The sequence below is a fragment of the Oncorhynchus clarkii genome, chromosome 14 (assembly GCF_045791955.1).
Source record: "Oncorhynchus clarkii lewisi isolate Uvic-CL-2024 chromosome 14, UVic_Ocla_1.0, whole genome shotgun sequence".
Lineage (NCBI taxonomy): Eukaryota > Metazoa > Chordata > Actinopteri > Salmoniformes > Salmonidae > Oncorhynchus > Oncorhynchus clarkii.
The window spans coordinates 13,766,952-13,782,334 of record NC_092160.1 but is presented as its reverse complement, the minus strand read 5'-3'; the positions used below and the strand labels follow the sequence as shown (position 1 = coordinate 13,782,334).

Sequence of the window (15,383 nt, the reverse complement as noted above, 5' to 3'; positions counted from 1 at the left end):
GCTCCGGATGTGTTTCACTTGAATCTGACCACTATTGAAAAGCTCAAAGCTTGATAACTAATCTCATTATCTCGAAAGATACTGTTACCATAATCAATAAGAAGCAGCATACAGTTACTAATCAACGGTGTCAATAATAAAATGTCTAGAAGACGGCACAGTGACGGAGATGATGGTAAGTGGTCGTTAGCTAGCTAATTCGAGGCCAAAGTACGTTAGTTGGCTTAACGTTCGCTGAAGCCAACGTGAGGTGATGCTGCTCGCTCTGTAGTCAATGTGCAGCATGCTAAATCAGCTAGCTACCTTGCGTACTAGTTCAATCACCATAGTCAGTTCAATTAACTAACGTGAGAAGTTATTTGACTATCGGTTCATACATCAATGTGAAACACCAAACCAAGTATTTTGCTAGTCACATTGGCAGTTTTCCAACACCCCATGATTGGCTAGCCTGATGGGTCAACATAGCCCTTGCTTTTAGCCGGTTAACTAGAAATGGTCTAGCTAGTTAGCTACCTAACTACTAGTCGTCTACCATCGTATGCAGCCCTATTCTACCAGCGGCAAGTAGTAGTCTAGCGGTTAAGCCAATAACCTAGAGGTCTCTGGTTCGAATCCCCGTGCTGATTAGGTGAAACATGTGCCCTTGAGCAACACACTTAAACCTAATTGTTTCAGGGTCGCCGTCAATAATTGTTGATCCCTGGCCGAGGCTGTCTCGGGGAGAGTGGAATATGCAAAAATTCTATTTTCAATTTGAAACAATAAGAGGTTTCCCAGCCCCTGTTTCAATACAAAGTTGAGGAATGGGGCTGGAGAAATGTAACCACTCTCAAATTCATAGACCGAGCTATGGATGCAAGGACCATCCATGATATAAGCATTTATTTGTTTTTCATCTAGTTTGTTTACAAACATTGGAGTTGAACAAGCTTGTATTTTGGGTTTTGATGGGGTATGCAGTTGAACTAAGCTCATGAGGCGTTTATAAGTTATATTAGTCAATAATCAATGGGTACATATCATTAATTTCTAAGTCCAAAAGTGGATGTAGTAATTGCAGATGGCCCCTTTTTAACTAATTGTTGTTTTTGGGGCACATTTCAGATCTTGGGGGTGCTTGCAACTAGTGATGTCAAATAGTTGTCTCGCTAGCAGGCTTGTAGCCTCTGCCATTTACCCCACAATGGATCTGCAAAATAATGATTTGTGAAATTAACAAGTAGCCAGCTACACTACTGTAAGATCATGTTTTTAAAGAGAGAAGAATTTAATGTGTCAGTGAGTTAGCACAAAAGGTTCAATTGAAGGAAGGGTCCATCTCAGACTATCTGTTCCATCTCACCGTCATCCGTCATGTATGTGTCCATCTCATTCTAGGCGGCCAGTCTCACAAAAGAAGGAGAACATCTGAGCCCGTTGAGATTGAGGATCGCCTGGAATCACTGATATGTCGGGTGGGAGAAAAGGTAATAGGGCTTTGCAGTAAGTGTGGGTATGTTTTCTGTCTCAATGTTGTCTGATTTGACCCCTGAAATCACCAGATATGCTGTTTTACAACTTCTTAATTCATTTGCAGAGTACCTCTTCCCTGGAAAGCAACTTGGAAGGTCTCGCAGGTGTATTGGAAGCGGACCTCCCCAATTACAAAAACAAAATCCTGCGCATCTTGTGTGCTGTGTAAGCTATTCCAAGTTATTCTAATACATTTGAAATACCTTTAGTGCAGTCATAGGTACAGTACAGAAAGTTTCTGCATTCTAATTGTGTGTCTTGTTTTGACAGGGCTCGACTTCTACCCGAGAAGCTGACCGTCTACACAACACTAGTGGGCCTTCTCAATGCCAGGAACTACAACTTTGGCGGGGAGTTTGTGGAGGCCATGATCAGACAACTTAAAGAGACCTTGAAGGCCAACCTCTACACCGAAGCTCTTTACCTGGTAAGTGTTTGGTGCCATAAAATAATTGGTCCACAGATTCACCAGGCAAATTTAGCAAGTGACTCTCAAAAACAATTACAGGTGCATTTCAATAATGTTTGACACACTTTTCTCTCCAGGTGCGCTTCCTCTGTGACCTGGTGAACTGCCACGTGATCGCTGCCCCCTCCATGGTGGCCATGTTTGAGAACTTTGTTAGCGTCACTCAGGAGGAGGATGTTCCGCAGGTAACATGTTATTGATACATTTTAAAGCCATGAATTGTATGCAAGTTCACTCCGTGGCCAGTTTATTTGCTCAGTTGGTATCAAGGGACCTAACGTGTGCCAGGAAAACATTCCCCACACCATTACATCACCAGCCTGTACCATTGACACCAGGCAGGATGGGGCCATGGACGCAACAGGTGTTAACGCGAAATGACACAACAACAAGGTTCCAGTTTAACAAAGTTTACTATACCGTATGAACACACTACAAGCTAGCCATTACACCCAAGGCTCGGTCCATCCACAACAAGACTCCATGTGCAGGCGCACTCTTGACAGAGTGATAGCCCAGTAATAACAGAAATATAGGAATACTTAAAACATGAACTTAACAATCTCCCCCTTTAAAGAGTAATAAAACATCAACAACATAATTAAATGTCCAAGTATTATTCAAGATCCCCATTACAAATGGGTTGTGACAGTTTTCATTTGTATTACTCAACTTTCCATTACTGAGAGCCTGTAGGAGCACAAGACCGGATGCTCCTTTTTTAGTCAGACAGTCAGCAAGCTGTTCCTTTGTGGTCGACCGCTTGAATAAGTTCCTTGATGATGCTAATCTCAAGACGAAGTCTCTGTGACAGACTTGGTTGACTTCACATCATCAACTAATGAGTAGTTGTCAGTGACAAACTACAGGTAGAATGTGCCGTTTTGTCTCACCAGTGGTAAGCTCTGAGAACAGAGTTGCAAGAAAGATCGCATTGTCAATTCCATCCACAAGAGCAAGTGTTTCTCCAGCAAGTGTGCTTTGGACAACCCTTCTGATCCTTTTTGACTGCCAACAGATAGGTGAGAATCTTCCTCCTTCACCCATTAACACGATTAGATGTCCACCTTGTGTGCTTCCATCTGTAAGGTTCCCTAGCGAAGCATCACTGAAGACAACTTGTTTCAAAGAGTAATCTTTTCCAACATGCTGAAACTTTAAAGTCACTTGTTGTGATTTCAGTTTACGAACAACGTTGTTTGCCTCATGAATGGTTTGTACAGTAGCGTGTTTTGTGTTAGATGCCAAGTTGCAACCATCCTCTGCTACCAATGTTAACTCGAAATGACACAACGACAAGGTTCCAGTTTTTACGTTTTTTATTTTATATATATATTTTTTTACCCCTTTTTCTCCCCAATTTTGTGGTATCCAATTGTTGTAGTAGCTACTATCTTGTCTCATCGCTACAACTCCCGTACGGGCTCGGGAGAGACGAAGGTTGAAAGTCATGCGTCCTCCGATACACAACCCAACCAAGCCGCACTGCTTCTTAACACAGCGTGCATCCAACACGGAAGCCAGCCGCACCAATGCGCCGGAGGAAACACCGTGCACCTGGCCACCTTGGTTAGCGCACACTGCGCCCAGCCCACCACAGGAGTCGCTGGTGCGCGATGAGACAAGGACACCCCTACCGACCAAGCCCTCCCTAACCCGGGCGACGCTAGGCCCATTGTGCGTCGCCCCACGGACCTCCCGGTCGCGGCTGGTTACGACAGAGCCTGGGCGCGAACCCAGCGACTCTGATGGCACAGCTGGCGCTGCAGTACAGCGCCCTTAACCACTGCTCCACCCGGGAGGCTCGACAAGGTTCCAGTTTAACAAAGTTTACAATACAACACACTACAAGGTAGCCATTACACCCAAGGCTCGGTCCATCCACAACAAGACTCCATGTGCAGGTGCACTCTTGACAGAGTGATAGCCCCGTAATAACAGAAATATAGGGATACTTAAAACATGAACTTAACAACAGGAACCGGGATTCGTCGCACCAGGCAATGTCTTTCCACTCCTCAATTGTCCAGTGTTGGTGATTGTGTGCCCACAAGTTGTGCGTTCCGAGATGCCTTTCTGAGCACCACAGTTTTACTGCACCTGTTAGCTTGCACGATACTTGCCATTCTTCTTTGACCTCATCAACAAGCTTTTTTTGCCCACAGAACTGCCACTGACTGGATATTTTTTGTTTGTCGCACCATTGGAGATACTGGAACCGGTGCACCTGGTACCGACAATCATACCACTCTCAGTCACTTATAGTGCCTCTGGAAATTATTCAGACTTCCTGACTTTTTTCACATTTTGTTACATTACAGGTTTATTCTAAAATTGATTAAATTGTTTTCCCCCCTCAATCTACACACAATACCCCATAATGACAAAGCAAAAACAGGTTTGTAGAAATTCTTGCTACTTAAAAAATATCACATTTACTTAAGTATTCAGAGCCTTTACTCAGTACTTTGTTGGATCACATTTGGCAGCGATTACAGCATTGAGTCTCCTTGGGTATAACGCTACAAGCTTGGCACACCTGTATTTCTGCAGATCCTCTCAAGCTCTGTCAGGTTGGACGGGGAACGTTGCTGCACAGCTATTTTCAGGTCTCTCCAGAGATGTTAGATCAGGTTCAAGTCCGGGATCTGCCTGGGCCCTTCAAGGACTTTCAGAGACTTGTTGCGAAGCCACTCCTGCGTTGTGTGCTTAGGGATGTTGTCCTGTTGGAAGGTGAACCTTCGCCCCAGTCTGAGTTCCTGAGTGTTCTGGAGCAGGATCTCTCTATACCTTGCTCCGTTCATCTTTCCCTCGATCCTGACTAGTCTCCCAGTCCCTGCCGCTGAAAAACATCTCCACTGCATGATGCTGAAGCTGCCACTACCATGCTTCACCGTAGGGATGGTGCCAGGTTTCCTTCAGCTTGGCATTCAGGCTAAAGAGTTCAATCTTTTATTTAACTAGGCAAGTTAAGAACACATTCTTATTTACAATGACGGCCTACCAAATGGCTTCCTGCGGAGACGTGTTGTTTTTTATTTTTTATCCCAACCCACATCACGACAAGAGACAACACAATGCTACATAAAGAGAGACCTAGGCAGCAACACATGACAACACCGCATGGTAGCAACACAACATGACAACAGCATGGCAGCAGCAGGCACAGAAAACAGCACAAAGGGCAAGAAGGTAGAGACAGTAATACATCACGCAAAGCAGCCACAGCTGTCAGTAAGAGTGTCCATGATTTAGTCTTTGAATGAAGAGTGAGATTTACAATGATGGCCTACCTAACAGTGGGTTGACTGCCTTGTTCAGAACGACAAATTTTTACCTTGTCAGCTAGGAGATTCGATCCAGGAACCTTTCGGTTACTGGCCCAACGCTCTAACCACTAGGCTACCTGCCGCCCCAATATAACTTATTGGTTTCATCAGACCAGAGAATCTTGTTTCTCATGGTCTGAGAGTCTTTCGGTGCCATTTGGCAAACTTCAAGCTGGCTGTCGTGCCTTTTTACTGAGGAGTCGCTTCTATCTGCCAAACTCTACAATAAAGACTTGATTGGTGGAGTGCTGCAGAGATGGTTGTCTTTCTAGAAGGTTCTCCCATCTCTACAGAGGAACTCTAGAGCTCTGTCAGAGTGACCATTGGGTTCTTAGTCACCTCCCTGACCAAGGCCCTTCTCCCCAATTAGCAACATTTAAAAAATTAACCTGTTTTCCCTTTGTCAATATAGGGTGTTGTGTGCAGATTGATGAGGAAAACATGAATTTAATCAATTTTAGAATAAGGCTGTAACATAACAAAATGTGGAAATAGTCAAGGGGTCTGTAGGACACTCGTTATGCCAATTCTAACGTTCAATCAAACAGTAACTGGATGTCTGTCTGTCTGCTTTATACAGCAAGCCACAGCCACATGACTCACTGTCTGTAGGAGCCAACCACTGCATGAACGTGGTACCTAAACTGGCCACTGTGTGTTTATATACAGTTTAGTTTGACTATTGCATTTTTGACTGTTTTCTCTCTTCCCAGGTGCGTTCAGACTGGTTTGTCTATGCTGTACTCTCCAGTCTCCCCTGGGTTGGGAAGGAGCTTGATGAGAAGAAGGACGTGGAGATGGACCGGCTCCTCAACCAGATTGACGGTTATCTCAAGTACTCTTTCTTTCTGTCTTCCACTATAGTTTGGTTTTTACATGTCTTTACATTTGAGTCATTTAGCAGATGCTCTTATCCAGAGAGACTTACAGTAGTGTCTTTCTGGCTCTTTTGTTGAGGAACTGTTAAATGACGTAATGCAATTTAAATTCATGAGTATTTTAAGGAAGACGCCTTTGTCAACTGCACTAAATAGTGATGAGACGATCGTGGTGACACCGATCTACTGTTTTTCAGGAGGCGACTGAAGACTCATGTCCCCATGCTTCAGGTTTGGACGGCAGAGAAGCCACACCCACAAGAAGAGGTAAGTTGTTTTTATTTGTGTTTTTATTTGTCTGGCCAAGTATTGATTCAGTGTTTGTTTTTTAAGACCCTATTCTGGATTTTCTATTTTTACCTTTGAACACTGCATTGTTGAGGAAGAGCTTGTAAGTAAGCATTTTGCTGTACTGTTTACACCAGTTCTAACCTGTGCAAGCAAACAAATACACTTTGATTTGAAGTAGGAGATACCAGTGTTGATAAGTATTATATTCCATCACCACCACCTCTCTCTCCCTCAGTACCTGGACTGCCTGTACGCTCAGATCCAGAAGCTAAAGAAGGACCGCTGGCAGGAGCGCCACATCCTGCGGCCGTACATTGCCTTTGACAGCGTGCTGTGCGAGGCCCTGCAGCACAACCTGCCACCTTTCACCCCACCAGCCCACATGCCCGACTGCCAGTACCCCATGCCCCGCGTTATCTTTCGCATGTTCGATTACACCGATGCCCCCGAGGTACCGTGTACCATTCCCTTTCTCAGACCAGTCAAGAGTACAGAGAAAGAGGAACGTTTGGGAATGGGGTTGCCTTTTGGAATGCTCTGAACTAGCTTTTCTTCCTCTCCCTGACCACAGGGCCCTGTCATGCCAGGCAGCCACTCTGTGGAGAGGTTTGTTATTGAGGATAACCTTCACAACATCATCAAGTCCCACTGGAAAGAGAGGAAGAGCTGGTGAGCTGTTGTACAGTCTAATGGATTTCTTAATGTGTCCTCTTGTTGTTCGAGTTAGTCATTTGTGATTGAGCAAATGTGAGAAAACATTTTAATATATATATATATATATATATATATATATAATTTTTTTTTGTATATATATATCAGTGCTGCGCAGTTGCTGAGCTATCCAGGGAAAAACAAGATCCCACTCAACTATCACATTGTGGAGGTAAGTCCATTACTGCTTCATACCAAGGAGTTTTATCAACTGGAGAACAGGAACTTAGTTCACTTCCATTCCTCTGTCTTCTGCCAGGTGATCTTTGGAGAGCTCTTCCAGCTGCCCTGTCCCCCCCACATCGACGTCATGTACACCACGCTGCTCATTGAGCTCTGCAAGCTGCAGCCAGGCTCCCTGCCACAAGTTGTATCCTTCACCCCGCTACTGGGACACAATATTTGACTACTTCAGGAATGCATTTTTTCTCTGCCCAAAAAATTAATACGGGGAACTAAGGTACACAAAATACCATGGGGAAAATTCAGAAATACAGTTTTCAGAGATCCTACTTTTTTAAACCAATGATTCAACCATCATTTTTTTTGTTGGGCTTGGATACTTGTTTTACATCACATAAATAGTGATAGTTAACCCCTTAACAGCCTCCTCCCAGTTGGCCCAAGCCACAGAGATGATGTACGTGAGGTTGGACACCATGAACACTATTTGCATAGACCGACTCCTCAACTGGTTCTCCCACCATTTGAGCAACTTTCAGTTCCGATGGAGCTGGGACGACTGGTAAGATCAGCTGTCTTCCTCAACTGAATTATTTGATGTAGTTGGAATCACTCCTTATTATGGTTACGGCAATCTGTTCACGTTCATCTCCAAAGGGTGGACTGTTTGGCCCTGGATGCAGACAAGCCCAAGCCCAAGTTTGTCAAGGAGGTTCTGGAGAAATGCATGAGGTATTTCCATTCAGATCCACTACTGCTGTGCTGCACCCAGCTTGTTTTAGAGCATACATAGGGATGGATATGTATAGAGATGGCTCTCCTTAGTCTGTCTCTAGAAAGTGACCAATGAGCTTCTGCTCTTCACCCCCAGGCTCTCCTATCATCAGCGGATAGTGGACATCGTCCCTCCCACTTTCTCAGGACTCATCCCAGCCGACCCCATCTTCTTTTACAAATACCAAGATGAGGCCAACAGTAAGGTTTCATTTCTGTAAGATGCTGTCTGTTGGTTCAGCATAGCCAGGGGATGAAGATGACTCTAATGTGCTTGTCTTTGTGAGCCTGGTTTGTTGAAAAGTATTGGTCTGCCATTTGGTTTTCTGTTGTATTGTAGATGTGTTACCTTTTGAGTGTCAACCTCAAAGAAGCCCCAGGGGTACCACTGCACATTCGTGTTGTTATCCCAGTGAACTAAATACGGTGTGCACCGTCTTCCTTTTCTGTTGGACTCTTTTACGTAAGCACCATCAGAAATACAACATGACTACACCTCTGCCTTTGTCCAGGTGCGCTGCCAGGCTATGCGGTGGCCATAGCGGTGGGCAACGCCATCAAGAACCGGGCCTCCAACGAGGAGATACTCACCGTGCTCAAAGACGTGCCGAACCCCAACCAGGAAGATGACAACGGTCAGTTAGCCCCCAAACACACTCATCTTCCGTGTTCCTATTGGGATATGTTCTACTCATTCTCACTCACTCCTCCTTTGTCTGTTTCCAGATGAGGGCGAGGGCTTCAACCCCCTGAAGATAGAGGTGTTCCTGCAGACCCTCCTCCATCTGGCTGCCAAGTCCTTCAGTCACTCCTTCAGTGCCCTGGCCAAGTGAGTGTGCCTGTTATTCCAACCCACACCTTCCATTCCTGTGCCGCCCTCTGCTGCGTGCCACAGAAAAGGGTGGCATTGTTCAGTCTTGAGTGTAGCATTGCTATGCTACTAGGCAGTTGAACGAACACACGTGCTTTGTCTGTGTGTACAACACCTAAAGTGTCCTATTTCTGTCTCTCAGGTTCCATGAGATCCTGAAAGCCCTGACGGACTGTGACGAGGGCAAGCTGCATATCCTCCGGGTGGTCTACGAGGTCTGGAAGAACCACCCACAGGTTAGAACCGGCCCATTCACCTACACTAGAACACTAATTTCCCTACAGTCAGAAGAAATGTGTTTATTTTTTACAACCAAATCTCTCTTCTTTTTTTAAATGGCATGTTATTGAAGAGTCCAGATACCTTATTTGTAATTTCACGTTTTAGAGAAACTTACCCCAAACAGCAAATCGCTTCCTCATCCTCGTTGTGTAGTATGTGGGCCATGAAAAACCCTGAACAAAGTCTCCAAAAACACCTAAAATACATCATTTTAGAAATGGCAAAGCTCTCAGTATAGTGATGCGGGGCTTTAGATGTTGTACACATTAAATTATGTCCGAACTTTATCCGCAATGCTATATTCCATTTTGTTGCGGCTCGAGTAACACCTCTCCGTCCATTTTACAGGTAACTGCCAAAATAAAGGAAACACTTGAGTAAATTAGGGATACAAAGCATATTGAAAGCATGGGGTGCTTCCATACAGGAAGTTCCAAACACTTGTAGAAGGAGCATTGAAGCTGTTCTGGCGGCTCGTGGTGGCCCAACACCCTATTTTTTTTGTTCACCTTTATTTAACCAGGTAGGCCAGTTGAGAACAAGTTCTCATTTACAACTGCGACCTGACCAAGATAAAGCAAAGCAGTGTGACAAAAACAACAACACAGAATTACACATGGGATAAACAAACAGTCAATAACACAATAGAAAAATCTGTATATGGTGTGTGAAAATGAAGTAAGGAGGTAAGGCAATAAATAGGCCAATAGTGGCGAAGTAATTACAATTTAGCAATTTACACTGGAGTGATATGTGTGCAGATGAGGATGTGCAAGTAGAAATACAGTTGTGCAAAAGAGCAGAAAAACTAATATGGGGATGAGGTAGGTAGTTGGTTGGATGGGCTGTGTACAGCTGCAGCGATCGGTAAGCTGCTCTGACAGCTGACGCTTAAAGTTAGTGAGGGAGATATGTCTCAACTTCAGTGATTTTTGCAATTAGTTCCAGTCATAGGCAGCAGAGAACTGAAAGGAAAGGCGGCCAAAGTAGGTGTTGGCTTTGGGGATGACCGGTGAAATATACCTGCTGGAGCCCGTGCTCCGGGTGGGTGTTGCTATGGTGACCAGTGAGCTGAGATAATGCAGAGCTTTACCTAGCAAAGACTTATAGATGACCTGGAGCCAGTGGGTTTGGCAACGAATATGTAGCGAGGGCCAGCCAACGAGAGCTTACAGGTCGCAGTGGTGGGTAGTATATGGGGCTTTGATGACAAAACGGATGGCACTGTGGTAGACTGCATCCAATTTGCTGAGTAGAGTGTTGGAGGCTATTTTGTAAATTACATCGCTGAAGTCGAGGATCGGTAGGATAGTCAGTTTTACGAGGGTATGTTTGGCAGCATGAGTGAAGGAGGCTTTGTTGTGAAATAGGAAGCGATTCTAGATTTAACTTTGGATTGGAGATGCTTAATGTGAGTCTGGAAGGAGAGTTTACAGTCTAGCCAGACACCTAGGTGTTTATAGTTGTCCACATATTCTAAGTCAGAACCGTCCAGAGTAGTGATGCTAGTCGGGCGGGCGGGTGCGGGCAGTGATCGGTTAAAAAGCATTCATTTAGTTTTACTAGCATTTAAGAGCAGTTGGAGGCCATGGAAGGAGTGTTGTATGGCATTGAAGCTCGTTTGGAGGTTTGTTAACACCGTGTCCAATGAAGGGCCAGATGTATACAGAATGGTGTCATCTGCGTAGGTGGATCAAATATTCACCCGCAGCAAGAGCAACATCATTGATATATACAGAAAGGAGTCGACCCGAGAATTGAACCCTGTGGCACCCCCATAGAGACTGCCAGGACAACAGGCCCTCCGATTAAGACACCATGTTGGTGTTTCCTTTTATTTTGGCAGTTACCTGTTGCAGCAGGCTCCACTGAAAATGGAACCACTCAAGACGGCTTGAGGAGCACATAATGGAATATAACATTTAGGATTTAGTTCGGAACGACACAATTTCATGTATACAACATCTAAAGACCTGCATCACCATACTGAGAGCTTTGCCGTTTCTAAAAGGATGTTTTTGTTGCGGTTTAAGTGTTTTCAGGGCCCCCATACTAAACAACGAGGACGAGGAAGTGATTTGCTGTTTGGGGCAGTGGTGTAAATTACTTAATAAAAAATACTACTTAAGTAGTATTTTTTATTATCTGTACTTTACTATTTATATTACTTAATTAAAAGTACTACTTAAGTAGTGTTTTTTGTGTATCTGTACTTTACTATTTATATTTGACAACTTTTACTTCACTACATTCCTAAAGAAAATGAGCTACTTTTTGCTCAATACATATTCCTTGACACCCAAAAGTACTCGCTACATTTTGAATGCTTAGCAGGACAGAAAATGGTCCAATTCATATACTTATCAAGAGAACATCCATGGTCATTACTACTACCTCTGATCTGGCAAAGGCTTTGTTTTTAAATTACGTTGAAGTGTTGGAGTGTGACGCTGGCTATCCGTAAATAAATTTTAAAAAACAAGAAAATTGTGCCGTCTAGTTTGCTTAAAAACCTCTTAAGGATCTGACCCTTTTTTTCAAATTTCACCTAAAATGTCATCCCCAAATCTAACTGCCTGTAGCTCAGGACCTGAAGCAAGGATATGCATATTCTTGATACCATTTGAAACTTTGAAGTTTGTGGAAATGTGTAGGAGAATAACACATTAGATCTGGTAAAAGATAAAACAAAGAAAAAAACGTGTTATTTTGTACCATCTTTGAAATGCAAGAGAAATGCCATAATGTATTATTCCAGCCCAGGCATAATGTGGATTTTGGTCACCTAGATGGCAGCAGTGTATGTGCTAAGTTTTAGACTGATCCAATTAACCATTGCATATCTGGTCAAAATGTTGTATCTAGACTGCCCAAATGTGCCTAATTGGTTTATTAATACATTTTCAAGTAGCATGGTATTCTTTCACTGCAATAGCTACTGTAAATTGGACAGTGGGGTTAGATTAACAGGAATTTAAGCTTTCTACCCATATCTGATGTGTTTATGTCCTGGGATTTTTTGTTTGTTACTTACAACCTCATGCTAATCACATTAGCCTACGTTAGCTCAACCGTCCCACGGGGGGGACACCAATCCCATGGAGGTTTTAATATAAGGAATTTGAAATTATTCTTTTTGATACTTAAGTATATTTTAGCAACTACATTTACTTTTGATACTTAAGTATATTTAAAACCAAATACTTTTACTCAAGTAGTATTTTGCTGGGTGACTTTTTTTTTTCTATTCAGATATCTTAACTTCTATCACTGGTTTGGGGTAAGTTTCTCAAACGTTAACGTCACAAATCATGCCATTTACATCACAAATAGAGATTTGGTTGTTTAAAAAAAACAAGTTCTCCTTTAATATAATGTTGTGAATTGTGCCGTGACCATTGTATGGAGAAAGGTGAGTCTTTGGTGTAACTCAGTGTGGTTGACCTGTCTGTCTGTGCAGATGGTCTCTGTGCTGGTGGACAAGTTGATCCGTACACAGATTGTGGATTGTGCAGCCGTAGCCAACTGGCTCTTCTCTCCTAGCATGGCTCATGAGTTTACCAGGTGGGCCTTAAACCCTCTGCGTGTGCACTCGCACACGTTTGCTGTGTCTTCCCTTGCTGTAAATTAAATAATGTGAATATCGATCAAGTAGTTTTCTCAGTTATCATAATACAGTATAACTATTTTGAAGTGAATGAACTCATGGATAATCCATGCGTGGCCTTGTGGCGGGCAGGTTTTACGTGTGGGAGATTCTGCACTCCACCATCCGTAAGATGAACAAACACGTCCAGAAGATTCAGAAAGAGCTGGAAGAGGCCAAGGATAAGCTGGAGAGGCAACAGCATAAAAAGGTAGGCAGCAGGAGGGTGTCCTAGCAACCACTGCTGTAAGCGGAGCCTCTTAGACTTTTTAAAGCCAAGAATTAACCAACAATATTACTCTGAATATTGTACTGATTGTGCCAGTATTTTTTTGCCCCAAGGTTTGCACAAAGCAGAATGTTCCCTCCTTGATTATGTAGTGACCTTTTTTAATGGTGCCCTAGTTTTGCTGTCTAAACCTGCGTCACACGGGATCTTATCAAACCAACTAATTGAATTTGGCCTTGAATGGACACACTGTCCCTTTCAAACATTTTTATCAGTTTAGTCTGTTTCCTGATAAGTCATCAGTACATGTCAGCATTATTACCATATTAAAGGAACTAGAGGAGCCTAACATACAAAAAACAAGAAAATAGGACTCTCGTGTCTCTCTCTCCCTCCATCTCTCAGCAGAAGGACAGTGGAGACGAGGAAGACATGGAGAAGAACAGTGAGGATGAGGACGGTCAGCTGGAGGAGCAGATAGAGCGTCTGCAGGAAAAGGTGGAGTCGGCCCAGAGTGAGCAGAAGAACCTTTTCCTGGTCATCTTCCAGGTACTGGTCTGGATGGACAATAAAGCTTTGTGAATTTGAATAGACTGTCAGCAACATGGTTGCCTGTATTGTTTTCAACTGTTCAGCCCTTTCAGTGATGACATTCTGTATGATTACAGACCAATTTCAACCTTGTTTTTTTCCTCTTGCTTTTATGTCCTCTCTTCTGTCCCCGTAGCGCTTCATCATGATGCTGACGGAGCACCTGGTGCGCTGCGAGACAGGCAGTGTGGACTTCAGCACGCCCTGGTACAAGAATTGCATTGAGAGGCTGCAGCAAATCTTCCTCATGGTAGCTACTACTCCTTCTTCAGTCAATTATTTTCCATGTAATTCAAGTTCAATTAATGTTAATTTAGTTCTGTTTTCCCCTTCTGCAGCACCATGTGACAATCCAGCAGTACATGGGGACACTGGAGAACCTGCTGTTCACCGCCGAGCTCGACCATCACATCCTAGCTGTGTACCAGCAGTTCTGTGCCCTGCAGCTCTGAGCCCGTACACACCAAACGCCATACTACACACATAGCCAGCTCTTGCATCAAGATTTCCTCGTTAAACCTTTTTTGTTATTTCGACTTTGTGTGGTGAGTGCCGTTCAAGGTATTAACTGTAAAATTACCATATTTTTAAGTTCTTTCTTCCGGGTCCTTTCGTTTTCTTTTCTATTTTCCCCCTCCATTTTGTTTAGTAGTCCTATAGAGTAGAGTACCACAATACCCATAAAACCTGTCTACTTTGATGCTAGTTAGCATTTATCTGTAAATAGAGCCATATCTATTGACAAGTCACCTTGTCCCGAGAGATGTACATGGTTATCAAAACGCCACGCCAGGGTCAGCCTACACGAAACACAGCCTTTATTAAGCATTTCTAAAATTCCCTATGGGAAAAATGAATGGTGGATAAACGTTTGGAACCATTTCCCTGTTTGACCGCTAGGTTTTGTGGGTATTATGACACCTCCACTGTGGGGCTCTATTAAAGTGGATATTTAAAAAAACCTGAGGTTGCAAATGGGCAAAAAGCAGCAGGCGAGCGTGCTCTTTTTTTATGTATTTTATGTGAATGGAAATTGAGAAACAGTTGAAACTGTGTTGGCCACTGTGTAACGTTTACATTTCCTGCCCTTATCCCTTTCCTCTTAGCCACCTCTTCAAGGAAAGAAAACAATGACTGACATGGAATTCAATAAAGTGGTTGATTTAATAACTATTAAACACAAATTGCCACATGTCTGTTCCATTATGTATGTTTTTTTTATGAACTAGTCTGTACCTTTTTGTTTACACCCCAAAAGCATACATGTCCACCTACATCAGTTTAATTCCATTGAAATTCTAGTCAATTCAGGTTTTGGATTTCTTTTGCATGTGAAATATGTCCACTTTTACAGAGCAGAAATGACTTCAACTCTGTTCTGCCTCAGGGCAAAGGTGCTATTCGGTGCAAACCTGTATTAAAAAGGAAAGCCCAGTTTACCACCACCATAAAATCTAATCATTCACTTCAGATGATTACTGTTACATTCTAAATGCCTTCCTTACAATAGTAATCAGACATTTATATGGTATTTCTACTAGAAACCCAGACATGAGAGCAAGAGCACTAGGTGTTATGCGTCCCATTTCCAATTTGTCCTCTGTCCCAGCTGAC

General features: G+C 43.3%; 1 protein-coding gene across 5 annotated transcripts; it reads left to right on the top strand.

The window, feature by feature from the left end:
* Positions 1-15,214, top strand: LOC139366322 (nuclear cap-binding protein subunit 1). Of its 5 annotated transcripts, none has more exons than XR_011626740.1 (23): positions 1-175; positions 1,381-1,469; positions 1,580-1,680; positions 1,786-1,942; positions 2,062-2,169; positions 6,027-6,148; positions 6,389-6,458; positions 6,718-6,933; positions 7,054-7,151; positions 7,302-7,365; positions 7,453-7,563; positions 7,811-7,938; positions 8,034-8,108; positions 8,248-8,351; positions 8,663-8,785; positions 8,877-8,979; positions 9,164-9,257; positions 12,764-12,867; positions 13,043-13,160; positions 13,584-13,727; positions 13,906-14,019; positions 14,108-14,314; positions 14,876-14,939. XR_011626740.1 is itself a non-coding variant. In XM_071103680.1 (22 exons), the coding sequence occupies exons 1-22, from the start codon at positions 142-144 to the stop codon at positions 14,219-14,221; spliced, it is 2,391 nt and encodes a 796-aa protein (XP_070959781.1). In that variant the 5' UTR covers positions 1-141; the 3' UTR covers positions 14,222-15,214. The 5 variants fall into 5 exon arrangements, 2 of the variants coding, with proteins under 2 accessions (XP_070959781.1, XP_070959782.1); XR_011626741.1 differs by having other exon boundaries at positions 13,587-13,727; positions 14,876-14,936; XR_011626742.1 differs by having other exon boundaries at positions 17-175; positions 1,381-1,485.
* Positions 15,215-15,383: the final 169 nt, after the last annotated feature.